Source organism: Acomys minous (assembly GCF_964271855.1).
Source record: "Acomys minous genome assembly, chromosome: 17".
Taxonomy (NCBI): domain Eukaryota; kingdom Metazoa; phylum Chordata; class Mammalia; order Rodentia; family Muridae; genus Acomys; species Acomys minous.
In genome coordinates, this window is record NC_140500.1 from 18,940,838 (window position 1) to 18,955,415 (window position 14,578).

The window sequence follows — 14,578 nt, forward strand, 5'->3', positions numbered from 1 at the left end:
GACAAAACTGAGGCTGCAAAGATGGGTAGCCCTGCCCTTGGGAGCTGAGTCCCATGCCTGTTGTTCTCCAGAGTCCTGTGGTCAGTGTGTGAGTGGGCATCACATGCAGTGGTCAGCTACTTGACCAGCATCATTAGAGGGGCTGTGAGAGCCCACACATGTGGCATCGAAACAGCCCCATGCTGCTCTTGGCCTAGTGTGCCTGCTTAATGAATCACATTTCCTTAGTCACATTTCCAAAATCTATGATGAAGCCCATAGCATTTTGAGTCTCATACCCATGTATTTCAATTCTTGTTTCCATATTAAAAGTAGCAATCCTGCTCCACCGTCTGTAGTCTTTGGGTATTTTTGCTTAGTGGTGCAGGGTTTTTTTTTTTTAATGAGGTGTAGTTTTTATAGGTCAGATGGACCCAGCCATAATTCATCATGATGGCACAGGCCTCACTGGTCCTCCAAGTCCTCATTTGTAGGGAGAGGAGCTTCCTGGTACTGTGACAAGTACCTGCACATATCCTTTCTGGATCTGGGCCATCGCCTTGATGAAGCCCCAGCTAGGAACAAGGGTCAGTTATTGGACCCGATTCAGCCAGGATGATATATGGCACCATCTCACCTGTGCTCCTCAGCGTCCACATTGATTTCAGGTCCTGTGCCAAGCACCATATGGTTTCCCAAAGCCCCAACATTCCCAGCAGTGTTCTCCTAAGTAGGACATTTTGATTAAATTGGCCCCACTGCATCACGTGGAAGGTTCTCCGGTGTGGCCACTGCTGGTAATGAGTATGCCCATGAATAGAAACACCAACAGAGGTGGCAAGGTAGGGGTGCTGAAGATACAGACAGCTCTAGCATCCTCTCATCCCTCTGTAAGAAGGGAGGGGTTAAGTGATAAGAGTCAAATTCTGTAGATCCTGGCTGAGCATGAAGATGCTTCCAGGGACAGGAGAAGTCCTGGAAGCCAAGTAGGGGCTTTGATTCTAAGCAGCAACCACTTAGAAATTAGACACCGTGCTTGTAGATTCCACTTTTTTTTCATTTTGCAGTAAGCTTCCTTTTTCAAGCATAAAATATGATTTTCCACTTTATCACACTTGTCCTCTCCTTGCCTGGCAGAGCTTGGCATGGTCTCTGGTGCAGGGAACACATGGCATTATGAGGCCAGCAGCATCCCTTCACCTACCCAAGGGACTGACTACTTCCTTGGGGAGTTCATCTCACCAAGGCCTTCCAGGAGCTTAGATGGAGGGCAAAGTTTCACATATTGAAATCCCTGTTCAATGCAGAAGATAGGAGAGACCCTGGGGAGGAGCCCAGAGCTAACACAGACAATGAGACCAGATTCCTACTGTACTATAAGTACCATGAAGAAGGAAGGAAAGATTTTATTTGCACACATGGCATATTTGAGACTTTAAATATAAGATACTCTTTAAGACATTATTTATACATTGTTATTATCGGTGGTGTGTGTGTGTGTGTGTGTGTGTGTGTGTGTGTGTGTGTGTGTGTGTGTATACCTGGAGTACAAAAATGCCACGTACACATAAGGAAGTCAAAAGATAACTTTCAGGAGCCAGTTCTCTCCTTCCACCATAAGTTTCTGGGCTCAAACTCAGGTCATCAGAATTTCGTGGCAGGTGCTTTCATCCACTGAGCCATCTTGCTACCCTAACTGTAAGCCATTTGAAGCATGCCCAAATGCTTCTGGGGGAAGCCATGCTCAAAGAACTAGAAAAAAAGGGTGAATCATGTCATACCAAGTAAAGGAAATCAACCAAGGCAGAGGATTCCTAACAACAAACCACATGGACATTCTGAAGCTACAAAGGACAGCAATGGTCATAAAAATGTATGCAAAATCTTTATTTGATCAGGCAGAAGAATCAATCAATGATGTTGAAGATAGGCCAGTTGAGGTTCTCCAAACTGAGGAACACAAAGAAAATGGGATAAAAAGAACTGAATGGAACTTCAAAGACCTTTGGAACTATCAAGAATACCAACTATGCATGATGGGAGTTCTGGAAGCAGAGAAGACATGTGAAGAAACAATGGCAGAAATCTTTTCAAACTTATGAAAACCATCAACCTAGTCAACCATCCAAGAAGCTCAACAGCGTGTAGGCAGGATGTACATCAAAATCCAACCATGAAAGATAAAGAACTTTTCACAAAGGGATCCTTGATGAGACTAAACTAATTTCATACTAGAAACCATGGACACCAGAAGCAGTGGGAGCTGCTGACAAGTAGCTGAAAGACAAAAGAAAGTCAACTAAAATATATATCTGGCAAGACCATGCCCAAAACTAAGGGAAAAATAATATACTTCCAGATAAATAGAAACTGAAGGAGTTTCATTCTAGTAGGTATGTCATTCTGAGACGCACTAAAGGATCCTTCAAGTGAACGTGAGAGAACCAGATCTTATGAATAAACAAGAAGAAATAAAGCACACCAGTAAAAGTATACAGTTAAATAGGAAAGATAATATAAACATATTTTTAATAACCACATTTTCCAGTATATATGATGGCTGGGTATATAAGACAATTTCCAACTTTTCCAGTTAAAATATAAAGTTTTTGGAACATACTCGCCGTATAAGACTACCCCTCTTCCAACATACACCCTGTGCAGCAGACTCGGGCATGTGTCTATTTGCAGGCAGGGCACAGGCATCCAGATGCTTTACTGAATGCCAGCAGACAGCCAGTGCCAGCCTACATTGCTCTTTTAAGGCTCACTTCACATGCAAAGATGCGCAGCCCTCCAAGTCGAATGGGCAGGTGCTGATGGAGAGCCAATCCACGCTCATGTTCTCCTCCTTGAAGTATAGGAAGATGAGTGCAGCTTGCTCCTCCCTGCCTCATACTCCCCACACAGAGGAAAGAATCAGCCACAGCAATATGTGTTGGACATATGAATCAAGGGGAAGCAAGCTGCAGGTAAGTACCCAGCGTATAAGATGACCCTAACTTTGGCACAGATTTGGCATTAAAAGGCATCGTATATGCAAGGAAATAAGGTATAACTCCTTTAAAATAAATATTTTATTAATTCTTTGATTTCATACCTACATATATTTTTTTTATCATATCCACCCCCATTTCTGGCTTGACCCAGTCCCCACAGTCCAAATATTACTTCCCTTATATTCATGGGCATAGGGTCATCCACTGGAGCATAGCTGGCCTCCCACCACCACAGGCCACACTCTTAGAGAAAACTGATTCTCCCTCCCCAGAAGCCATCAGTAGCTCCTCAGCCAGGGACAGAGGTTCATGAGCACTCCCAGGCCTATGCTGGGATGCTGACTGGCTTGATCTTGTACAGATCCTGTGCAGGCAACCTGGCTGCTGTGAGCTCATGTGTGCAGTGGTCCTGCCATGTCCACATGATGTTGTTTTGGCTCAGTCCTCCTCAGCCACTATCTCTAACAATCCTATCCTCTCTTCTGTGATGCTCTCTGAATTTGGGGGATATAGTGATATATAGACATCTCACTTATAGATGAGCATTTCACTGACATTTATTCTCTGCACTTTGCCCACTTATAACTTCCTTTAAAGGAAAACTAAAGGATGAATGCACAAAGCAGTAATTATAAATCTTCATGACAGGTTCAGAAGTATAAAGATATAATGGTTGATAATATATATCAACATAAAGGAGAGGAGAATAGATCTATACAGAATAAGAATTTTGTGTCTTTTTAAAATTAAGTTGTTATTGATCCAAATATATTGTTATAAATTGAAATGTTCATGGTAACCCTCTTTGAAAATACGAAGAAGATATACATTTAAAATAAATCAGGTAAGATAATTAAGTGATGAACCAAAAAAATCTATTTAATAGAAAAGGCACTGATTGAAAAACAAAATAGACATAATCTTATCAATCAGATTATGTATAAACAAACTAAGATTTCCAATTTTAAAATGCTAGAAAATAGATTTTTAAAAAATGGTGTGTACAAGACTCACTTTAAAGATACACAGGTTGGAAGATGAAAGAAAAATACACTACTTAAACCAAAAACAAAAGAGGGACCACACAATAGACTTTAAGACAAAAGTTGGTTACTAAAGACAAAGGATGCCACTATATACTGACAATGTCATGGTTTAAATATAGTAGAACCTAGTGGAACTCCCAATGGATGAAGCAAATGGATCTCTGAGGGAAGCAGAGGGAAAGGCAGCATGGTCTCAAATATCTGACCCCCATAACCCTCTAGGGGCTTAAAATTCTACCATTAGTGACTCACCTGACCCAAGGCATGACCTTTCTTAGAGTTCTCTGTTAAAGCAGGTGGGAGCCCTGGAGCGGCCACCTTTGTTAGCACCTTACTTGAGACTGGTTTAAGACCCAGTGGAAAACTGCTCAATGCTCAGACAATGGAGCCACGTGGCAAAGTTTATAAGTATGGCTGGAGTGGGCTCCAGAGAGGAGCGGGGAGTCCAGAATTAGGGAAAGAATGGGACAGAGAGGTTACAGAAGGTGAGAAGAGAGAGGCAGCATGTCACAGGGGAGCATGAAATACCCCAAAGAGACCGAAAGAATCAAACCCTAAGCACGGATGAAACACCTGGAACACTGGCTTGGTGCTGGACTTCCTGACCTGGCAACCTAGGGTTGTGGATAGCAACAGACACAAAAGAGCATGAGTCAGCTAAGGGCAAGAGGGCGAGGGAGCTGTGGGACTGCCATGAGCCAAGGACTGGCCGCAGGTCTCAGTTGCTGCTCAGGTCATGGAGGATGACAGAGAGCAAGAGAGATACTGCCTGGGGCCTGGAATCAGTAAGGGCCACTGCCGGGATATAGGCCCTGGCAGGAAACCCAGGAATCCTGGAGTCCATGGGAACAAATGACAGTAAGGTCAAGAGCAAAGTCTTTCTGAACCCGAGACCAGACAATGGGCTGAGCAGAGAGGTCTTCCAATGAGCTCATGCCAGTAAAAGTGTGCCCATTCAGGGCAGATGACTGCAAAGTGGGCTGGGCAGCAACTCCATGCGACGAATGAAACCAAGCCCTGGTAACCAAGACCTGTGAAGTCCTGGGACCTGTGCCGAGTTCTCCACGGCCACTACTTCTGTGCTAGCTCCACGTGAGGAAGACAGTGAAAGCTTCATTCTATAGGATAGGTGAGCAGTAAAGCTGGTAATCAGCAAGGGAGCAAATGGGATGGAGACAGAGGTTCTTCTGAGCACTCTGCCAGCCTCTGAGCCAGAGGAACAGCCCCCGAGGGTGGCTCAGAGCCACATGGTATCTTAAAAAGAATGGAAAAAAGAAGCTGAGAGCTGGGGGCAAGGGACTCCTCAGGGCCCCGCTGAAGTCCACAATCTCTTTATAGTGGGACTCAAGGGGTAACTGAGGCCTCCCTATTCTGGGGTCTCTGAAGAATCGTGGAACTGGCCACATGTCCAAAGGGCTGGCCTCAGTGTTCTCCCTCTCTCTCCAAAACCTTTAAGGCACTTTATTTTTGAATAGGAATGATATTCTTACTAGGGACACAGTGCTGGGCATTAAGGCATCTGGGAACCCAGAGGATCTGGGTAGAGCCTCCCAGTCCCATCTCTTATTCAGTCAGAAACAGGGGAGCTGGACACCCTCTTCATCCTACCTTGTCCCTGCCCACCCCCACCCCCTCAACACACACAGAGTGAGCATCACTTCTGAGTGGCTCTTATACACATACTGCGTGGTTCGACGCACAAACGTAACTGTCACCGCTGCCCTTCCCCCAGGGAAAGGAGATTCTTAAAGAGTTGTTTCTGATCTGAGGCTGAGGTCTGGGCCAGCTTGTGAAGGACACTGACCATGTCATCAGAGTCATCACAAGCCATCCTGTGTATCCAAGCAGAAAGCTGACAAGCGTTGAGCAACCCATCTTTAACTGATGAGATAGGGTTCTGGAGTGGGAGCTGGCCCGTGGGAGATGGTGGACCTCCTCAAGGCACCAAGGTGTGAATTCTGTTGAGCATCTTCCACTGGCTCTCTCGTCCCGGCAAATGCTAGATCAGAGAAAAAGAACAGCCTGCCAAAATCAGGCAGGCATGTGCCTGACAACTATGGGATCTCTCATTCTTCAAAGGACTTGGGGAAGAGGCTGGAAAGAGGCCAGGTACTCTAGCTCGCTGTCTCTCCTTGTTTATTTGGCTACGTGGAGTTTGTCTCTACTCCTCTATCCCCTTAGTGCGCCTCATTTGTTGGGTGTAGGCCACCCTCTTTCCCTGGGGCTGGTGCCTGGCTCTTCTAGCTACAGGCTTGGAATGTCAACCCTTTGTCAAGAGGGAACTTTGTGATCCTTTTACCCTACCTTTTATCAAGGTCAAGGATGTACTTTTTAGCACCCGGCCATTCAACACTGACCAGAAGCTGGAAATGGGCCTTTGCAGGGTCACTCCCTACGCCAAGCGCCCTCTGCTGAAGCCAGCAGCTCCAGGCAGCTCACTTCTGAAGTGCCTGCAAGCTGTCAATATCACAGTGACATTTTTCAAAACAGAATAATCTCCTGTAATAAAGGAAAATGAGACCAAACGAAGCCGATAACTACAGACCTAGTGTTGGGCACCCCTCCCCTCACCTGGCTGTCAATCTACCCTGTTAATAATCAAATGCCATTTTCCAAAGAGGTTTTTGGAGAAACCCTCAGGAAATGGCTTTTACGTCTGGCGTACATCTTATTTAGATGCTCCAGAAATGGCCACCATCTTTAAGCACAGGTGGCCTCCCCTTCTGTAAGTATGAAATATGCCTGCTGTGTAACCCAGGCATTGAGTTGTCACCCACTATTCACCCTAGAGTCAGAGTTGCAGGGTCATTAGGAAGCACACTACAGAGACCCTCACGCATAGATCCGGGAGGTGCAGTGCTTGCTGGGAGAGGCTGTGAAGCTGGTGGTTCAGGAACTCAGGGAGAAGCAGAGAGAGCCTTGATTGCTGGAGCAGATACTCGAGTGTCTCAAGGTCCATGACACGTGTACCAAGAGCAGCTCTCTGATTTCCGGAGAAGAAGGACCAAAGCAAGACAGGCTACTCCCGCATCACCTAGATGGCACATCTTGGGCCTTCAAGAAGCAGTGAGTTGCCCCTGCACAGTTGCCATGGCAACAATTGTGCAGAGACTCCTGAGAGCATGGAAAGCAGAGAAGGGAGGTGGAGAAGGCATGTGGTGACTTTTCTGGAAAAGCCCATCTGCTCCTTTCCTCCAGAAAATCACATTGGAGGAGAGGAAAAAGAAGTGAATATTGGGGGCGGGGGGGGGGTGTGTGTAGAAGAGAAGCGGGCACAGATTTTAAGAAACAGAAATGTAGGCTTCCGGCTGCAGGTGCCTCCTTCCATTGGGGGAGGCAAGTAACCAACAAGGGCACGGCAGGATGGGCCTTGCTGGGTGTTGCTGCATAAGAGCTGCAGTTCAAGTAGTCATGTGACCTTGGGCTTTTGGAGGACCGCTGGCTGAAGATGGCCATGGCATAGGTAGGATGGGTAAGGAGAGCCCACTGTCAGCCACAACAGGATTTCTTCTTGGCAGGGGGGCCAACCTGAATGACGCCCTTCCTTACTGTGTCCTCTTGCTCCTTGAGGGACCTGGGCAGTCAGGGGTGGAGGGAGAAGAGGAGATGGTGTCAGCAGGAGAGAAACTTCTAGGTGGCAGGGGGGGGGGAAGGTCGACTGGCCCCGTGGACCAGTAGCCCCCACTTGAGCATCAGTGTTTAAGTGTTTTCCTCTGACCACACAGATGCATGACTGTGACTGCAAGGCTGGGGAGCTCCGTCGCCATGGATTCTTCAAGACACTTTTACTGGAGCTACACTGGCTTATCCTGGTGAGCCTCTGTCCCTAACAGCACCCTAATCCCTCTAGGTGACTCCATCACTCAGGGTCTCATGCATAGGTGTAAAGACCGACACTGTCTTAGTCCTCGTGACTCTGCAACCACCACAGTGACCTGCACACAGCTGAATCTCAGCAAATGTTTGTGACTGGTTGGTGCCTGTGGCCATGGCTCCACGTTAAACACAGGAGGCTAGGGGTGACAGGAACGGGAAAGATCTTGTCCCTGCTCTGTGCTTCCCAGGCACTATTACCTCCTGCGTCTCCTTTGATTTCCACAACCTGTTAGGCAGGGAAGGTATGTGTGGCTTTTTTTTTCCATTCCCAAATGTAGTCAGTGAGTTAATGGCAGAGAAAGGTCTAGAACTTTCCTTCTGAGTATAAGCCATAACCCACAGACTGTCTAATATAGAGAAGACTTGTTCTTGAGTCTTAATTACTCAAAGGCGAATATTTTTCAGATGCCCCAGAATGAGTGTTGAGGGTAAATACCAGGCATTCTTCAGTACATGTTGGATGGATAAAAGCTTGAGTATTGAAAAGGCTCCTGGTGTGGTTTGGTTTGCCTAATTTTTGGTGTAGGCAGGCTCTTGGGGGGAATGAGTCTATATGTAAGTAGTCCTTTCAGCACGGTTCCTGCCTTTGTGGGGATACCCTGCGCCATTTATTTTCTCACAGCCCCGTCTCTCTCTGGTTTCTCACTCTCCATTGGAAACTCCAGCTGCCTCCAAGCCGGCCCTCAACTAATCCCATTGTGATATAAGCCAGTGGTAAGGGGGACCCGTGATGGGACACTCCGCAGGTGCGTTTCCTGGATAAGTGGCAGCGTCTGAGACTGAAGGGGACTGCAGTAAAGCTGACAGGCAGGAGCATTTTTCTTCACCTCAATACTGTTTCAGAAGGCTGACTTTGGCACCCGCCATCTCCCATGAAGTCCCAGTTGTGCCCACACTTTGGGGCTCAGGAAGGCAGGAAAAGAGGCCCAGATATGGCCTGAATGGGACTTAGAAAAGTTGGACTGCCATCACCAGGCAGACTGCAGAGGAGCTCAGCAGCGTGTTTTGCTCGCTGGGTGCCTTTCTTACCTGGCCAGGTGGAGCAGGGACTCTTTGGCGTTGTGACCTGAGCAGGCACTGCATTCATAGAAGATCAAATTGTTCTCCTGGAATCAGAGCAGAGAGGACTTGAGGGGTGGAGGAAGGACCAGAGGAGGTGGAGAAGCAGAGGATGATGAAAAGAACGCCCCCTGACCCTTCCTATAGCCTTGGCTTCCTCTCCTGACCTACTTGGCTTCTTTCTCCTTAGGCCCTTAATGGATGCTAGCTCTCTATATAGCTATCAGCAAGCTATAACAATGCTCCGATAATAATAATCTAGTGTGGCCTTGTGTCTTCCAGCTTCCTGCAGCTCGGTCAAGAATGTACTTGACCATGTCGGGTTGACATCAGCCTTTGAAGCGCGTAGAAAGGTCAAGGTAGGCAACACTGTTACCACTTTCCAGGTGGGGAAACTGAGCCTAGAGAGGCAATGCGCCACGTCCGCTTAGGTCAGGCACTTAATGAACAGCAGGGCTCCCCTGCTCCTCTGTGGACCTTGGGCAGACGTCTTAGGGCTCCAGTAAGACTGTACTCTGGCTGGCTAGGCTGTTGAGCATAGGCTGATGGGGCAGCTGTCCATCACGCAGAGGTGGTGCTGTGTACATGGGGGCTCTTGGCCAAGGACCTCATGTCCTTTGATCACTTCCAGGAATAGGTCGCTTGCTTCATGCCAACAGTGCTGATGGAACTGAGCTCGGGTTTGGATGCTCTTTAGAGGTTGGCATCTGTGGTGACCTGGGCCAAGTGAGTGAGGCATGCTAAAGACTGCAGCTCAGGAGGCTTTGAAAACAGCAGCTTCCAGCTCAGCGCTCTTCAGCCACACCCAGGGGCCCTGCTCTGGCCTATGCCCCTTGGTCCCACATGCTTTATATCTGACTGTGTCCTTTCTGTCCAGCACTGACTGGAGGAGGGTGTAAGGATGGAGGTGTAAATAGAAAGGCCCAGAACCTAGCCTGGAAGACATGACTTGCCTTTCAGTTTCAACTGCTAGCCCTACCACTACCATACTTGAAATGAATCATTCCACTCCTATCTCCATGTTGTTTGCTTTACCAATTGAAAAAAATATGGATTATGCGATATAGCTCATTTGGTAGAGTGCTCATCTGGTATGCATGAAGCCCTGCATAAATAGGGCACGATGGCATACATCCGTAATCCTAGCACTTGAAGGTAGAAGCAGAAAGGTCAGAGTTCAAGGTTAACATGAGCTATATGAGGCCTTATTGTAATACAAAAATAGAATAAAAAATGAAATATAGAGAACATAGAAGAAAATTGGGTAATAATAACTGTATTATTATTATTATTATTATTATTATTATTATTATTATTCAGGTCTGTATTCTTTGGCTGAAATAACTTTATCTAGATGTATTTGGAAATTCTAGTTTTTAAATTTTATATAGGTAATACACATATATATTATATATTATATAATACCCCCAGTGGTTCTGGGACAGCATCCTATAATCAAATATATTAATATTTCTTCAATGAGACATTTTGATATTCACTATAACTGAGACAGAGTCCATAAGTAGCCTCATGTTAGTTCCAGTCAGAATTCCTGACAGATGGACTATCTTCAAAGCATCTGTATTTCAGAACTGTGGACATGTGACTGCCCAGCGACCCTGCTCAGACACCGGCCAGGCCCTTGATCATCCTTATTCCTTTGCATCTTATCATCTGTGCTCACTTCAGGCTCAGAGGACAAGTCCTGCTTTGAGTAAAAAGCTCAGGAATCATAAACCACGGGGCTGCAGGGCATCCTTCCTCCTAGACACAGAGCCATGGAAACAGAGAGGAGAAAGGAGCCACAGGAGGAGCCCTGATCCCTCTCTCTCTCTCTCTCTCTCTCTCTCTCTCTCTCTCTCTCTCTCTCTCTCTCTCTCACACACACACACACACACACACACACACACACGCATGGGCACATGCACACACTGCTGCTGGGCCCTGCTGGTCCTGTTCCTGAGCCCAGAGGCTGATGCTTTTGAGACTTTCCAGTGCCTCCCTTGAGTTTTTCTTCAGTTCTGAGCTTTGAGGCTCCACCTTATAGCAACAATATTCTGTGGCAGAGTGGTCCACACTGTTGCCTGGCAGTTTTTGTCCTCAAAAGTGATCAAGTGGAGATATATACAGATGGTGGTAGTCCAGGATCAGAGCAGGATTAGAAAGAAGAGTCTCCTGCATTCTTAGGATTTGGGATTCCATGCTTCACATATAAGAGGCTTTAGGACAGTTCTCCTACCTGGTGCTCTGAAGGCAGCGCCATCTTATATCTGTGCCTCTCTTTGCACTTGTACATACATAGGACCCGAGTCATTCCCATGACACCAAGACACCCATCTGCTCAAACGCTTCCCTTCAATGGGGCTTCCACAAGTTCCCACCAAGGCTCTTGGGCTTAATTCCTGAATGCTGGAGGTCCCCACCCTGTCCAGAAAGAGGGAAATACAGGCTTTTTTTTTTTTTTTTTTACCTTGGCGAGCTGCTCTCCCAGGCCCCGTGGGACTTCCCGCTCGTTCTCATTGTCAAGCTTATTGCCTAGCAGCAGAACAGGAATTCGGTCTCCCACAGCTTCCTGCAGAACAGATCATCCCTCCACTGAGAGAAGCCTCCCTGGATGATGCCAGACAGCAGGCTCACAGGGCTGCCTGCAAAGATCCAGGCGCAGCATGTGACAGAAAGCCCAGCAAGGGGGAGTGAGACTCCTGTCATCCAGAGAGTCTGTCTCCATTTCTCCCTTCCCAGCATCCCCCTGGTCCACGCAATGATCCGTCTCCTCTCACCACCCTTTTTGACTCTTGCATAAAGCATGTTGACTTCCGGCTTGTGCTGAGGAGGCAGCCACAGAGCTGTGGACACCAAGGGATCCTGTACCCCTTCCATGCTTTTTAGTACCATGGAGAGCCTTGCCAAGTGACCAGACTCAGTCTAACAAGCCAGGAAAAAGAAAAAAACTAGGATATTAGTCAGTGTAGGTTAGAGCTGATCTGTGTGTGCTTGGATAAGAAGTGGCATCTTGAGTGTCTGTGACACATGAGCTCCCTGAGGGGACATCCGAACCTGAGTCATGGCACTGTGCCAAAGAGCTCCTCCATAAATGGGTTCTGTGAGCCTAACAGGGGTCAGGCACTATGGCCTCATGCTACTGGGAGCTTTGACTCCTAAGGCCTAGCTTAAGGAAGAACTATGTGACACGACAGCTGCACTTCTCTGACCAGAAGTGATGACTTCACACGAGGTGATTAGTCGTGTTTGCTCTTGCGGTGGCTGTGGGAGATCAGCCATGTCCTGGGTGCTCTGTCCCATCTGAAAAAAAAAAAAAAAGGAGGTGCTACATGTAGCTCCCCAGAGGCAGAACGATGGGCCTAGGACTCCTAGCCATGCAGCAAGTAAATACGGTAGTGCTCCCAGTAAGGTTGTTATTTTTACTTTGTGAAATACTTAATTAGAGGTTTTTAATCATAATTTGGTAACAAATAGTTATTCACTGTAGCTAAACGTTTTGCTAAATAGAGGGTCTCTGGGATAATAAACGCTTATAATCCTGAGTTATGGCTTTGCCAAAAGTCTCACTGCTTTACCTCAGCATTTCACACAAATGGCTAAAGTACATCTGATCAGAACACCTGTTTTAAAGTTTAAATGCAATTACCTCTGAAATTAAATCCTCCATGTTTTCTTAATCCACACATTTGTTTTTACTGCAGTTCAGTGGGAGAAAGTAATTCTCATTAGCTAAATGGGGACATCAGGCTCGGAGGACCACACAGCGAGGGAGATGAAGCCCACTTAGCACACAGGTCTGTCACCCCCTGACTTTCTTCTCTAGTGTTCACATTACTAGTGACCACTCTGCAGCCTGGTATGTTACTAGATAGAACGCTCTAAAAAAAAAAAATGGCACCCACTGGGAAGAGAGTAATTTATGTTCACAATGCTGTCTCCTGTCTCCTGACCCACCAAAATAAATTAAATCACATGGGTAGTTGATCAGTAAATTGTACCATCATTCAATTATTCCAAAGGAAGAAAGCCAGCGAACAGCACAGGCAGACTGCTGGGCTCCCTACTAGCTGACTGTTAGTTAATGGGAATGTCCTATCCATCCTGCAGCCGCTCAGGCAGCAGAATGCTTATGCAAAGTTTTTCACATAAGAGGAAAGAAAAGAGGAGGATGCAGGCAGGGAACTGGGCCAAAAGACTTGCTGTTTAGAGCACACGAGAAAGATCTATTTGTAGACTTCTGCGTGAGGGATGACTAAGGTTTGTGGGATTTCTTGACATGAAAGCTCTGAAAATATGAGCATCAGACCTGGAATCTTGGGACAGACTCCAGACTGGGTTTAACAGGAAGTGGAACGGGCCAGGGGTGCAACTTCCTTCCTTGCGAAGGGGGTGAATACAGGATGAGGCGGGCCCCCTGACTCTCAGGCCTGCTGTGTTCCTTCTGCTGAGCAAACAGCACCACACTGGGGGAGAAGGACAAACTGCTTTGAGAGATGTTCCTAGAGAGAGAAAGGGGAGAGTTTAGAAAGAGTAGGAGAATAAGCCAGGGGCCCAGCTGCACCCTATTTCCATCCTTTGCTTGCTCATCTGCTGTACAAACACTGTGGACAACTTGCTTCCCTTCTGTGGGCTGCCCTGAAAGGAGAGGACAAGGCCCCCAGCTCTAAGGCAGTTGAGCTCACACAAGGCCAGAGGGTGTGCTAACTGTGATGAGTGGTCAGTCCTTGTCACCTTGGCCCCATCACCTGCAGAGTAGTGAGGAGGCTTGGCCTTGGATGTCAGTCTTGGGATCCTTTCTGATCTACCTGCCTAAAGATTATGCTTTGCTTATTTCTAACTAGGTTTCCTGCCTGTCTTGTGCTCTTTGGTACAAAGAGACACAGCATTGCCTAGTTGATGTTACACAACTTTCCTTTTATATTTTATCATTGTTTTAATTTATTATTTTGGTGTTGGGAATAGAATGAAGGGCCTTTCCCGTGCAAGGCTGGCACTCTCCCACTGGGGTAGGCCTCCAGCCCAACACCTTTGAAAATACAAAGTGCACCTCTACTAAGCCAGGGGGGACTTCGGTGAGTCGGTTCACAGTACCCTATGTTGAGGATAATGCTCTAGAATCCCAGAATATGCACCGCAAGCCAGTTTGACAGCTCTTAGCTCACTGGCCAAGCATATAATATGTCCTTAGGAGACTGGGTGCTGCCACTTTTTCCCTTGATGAAGCCTCCAGTAGCATCTGTTCTCTGAATCTCCTCTGGTCTCTGATCTTTGAAAGAAGCTTCCTAAAAGTCTCTATTCTAGAATGTTCTAACAGAGAAAAATCTCTCTATGCCTTTGATTGCCATGGCTGCCATTCTCTATATTTGAGCATGATGGAAGATGGATTTGTTGAAATTTAAAATCATCCATCTCTAACTTTACCGAACATGAGCTGTCAACTCTGAGCAAGGGACTGTCACTCAGCCCTGGGTGTACAGCTGCTAGTGTGTGTGTGTGTGTGTGTGTGTGTGTGTACACACACGCATGCACGCACATGCACAAATGTATGTGAATATCTGTTTGCTGAAGGCACGATAAAGCACTTAGCTCGGAGAATGCTGCTATTTCTCTGGAGCC

At 46.8% G+C, this 14,578-nt stretch overlaps 1 protein-coding gene across 6 annotated transcripts in view; it reads right to left on the reverse strand.

The window, feature by feature from the left end:
* Positions 1–5,674: 5,674 nt before the first annotated feature.
* CRACR2A (calcium release activated channel regulator 2A) overlaps positions 5,675–14,578 on the reverse strand; it is a 128,187-nt gene continuing 119,283 nt past the window's right edge. For all 6 annotated transcript variants that reach the window (XM_084766788.1, XM_084766791.1, XM_084766790.1 and 3 more), the window contains 3 exons: positions 11,430–11,531; positions 8,930–9,006; positions 5,675–7,598 (listed from right to left, as the gene is read on the reverse strand). In XM_084766788.1, coding sequence (XP_084622914.1) covers positions 7,514–7,598; positions 8,930–9,006; positions 11,430–11,531 — 264 coding nt within the window. In that variant the 3' untranslated portion in view covers positions 5,675–7,513. The remainder of the gene's footprint in view (positions 7,599–8,929; positions 9,007–11,429; positions 11,532–14,578) is intronic.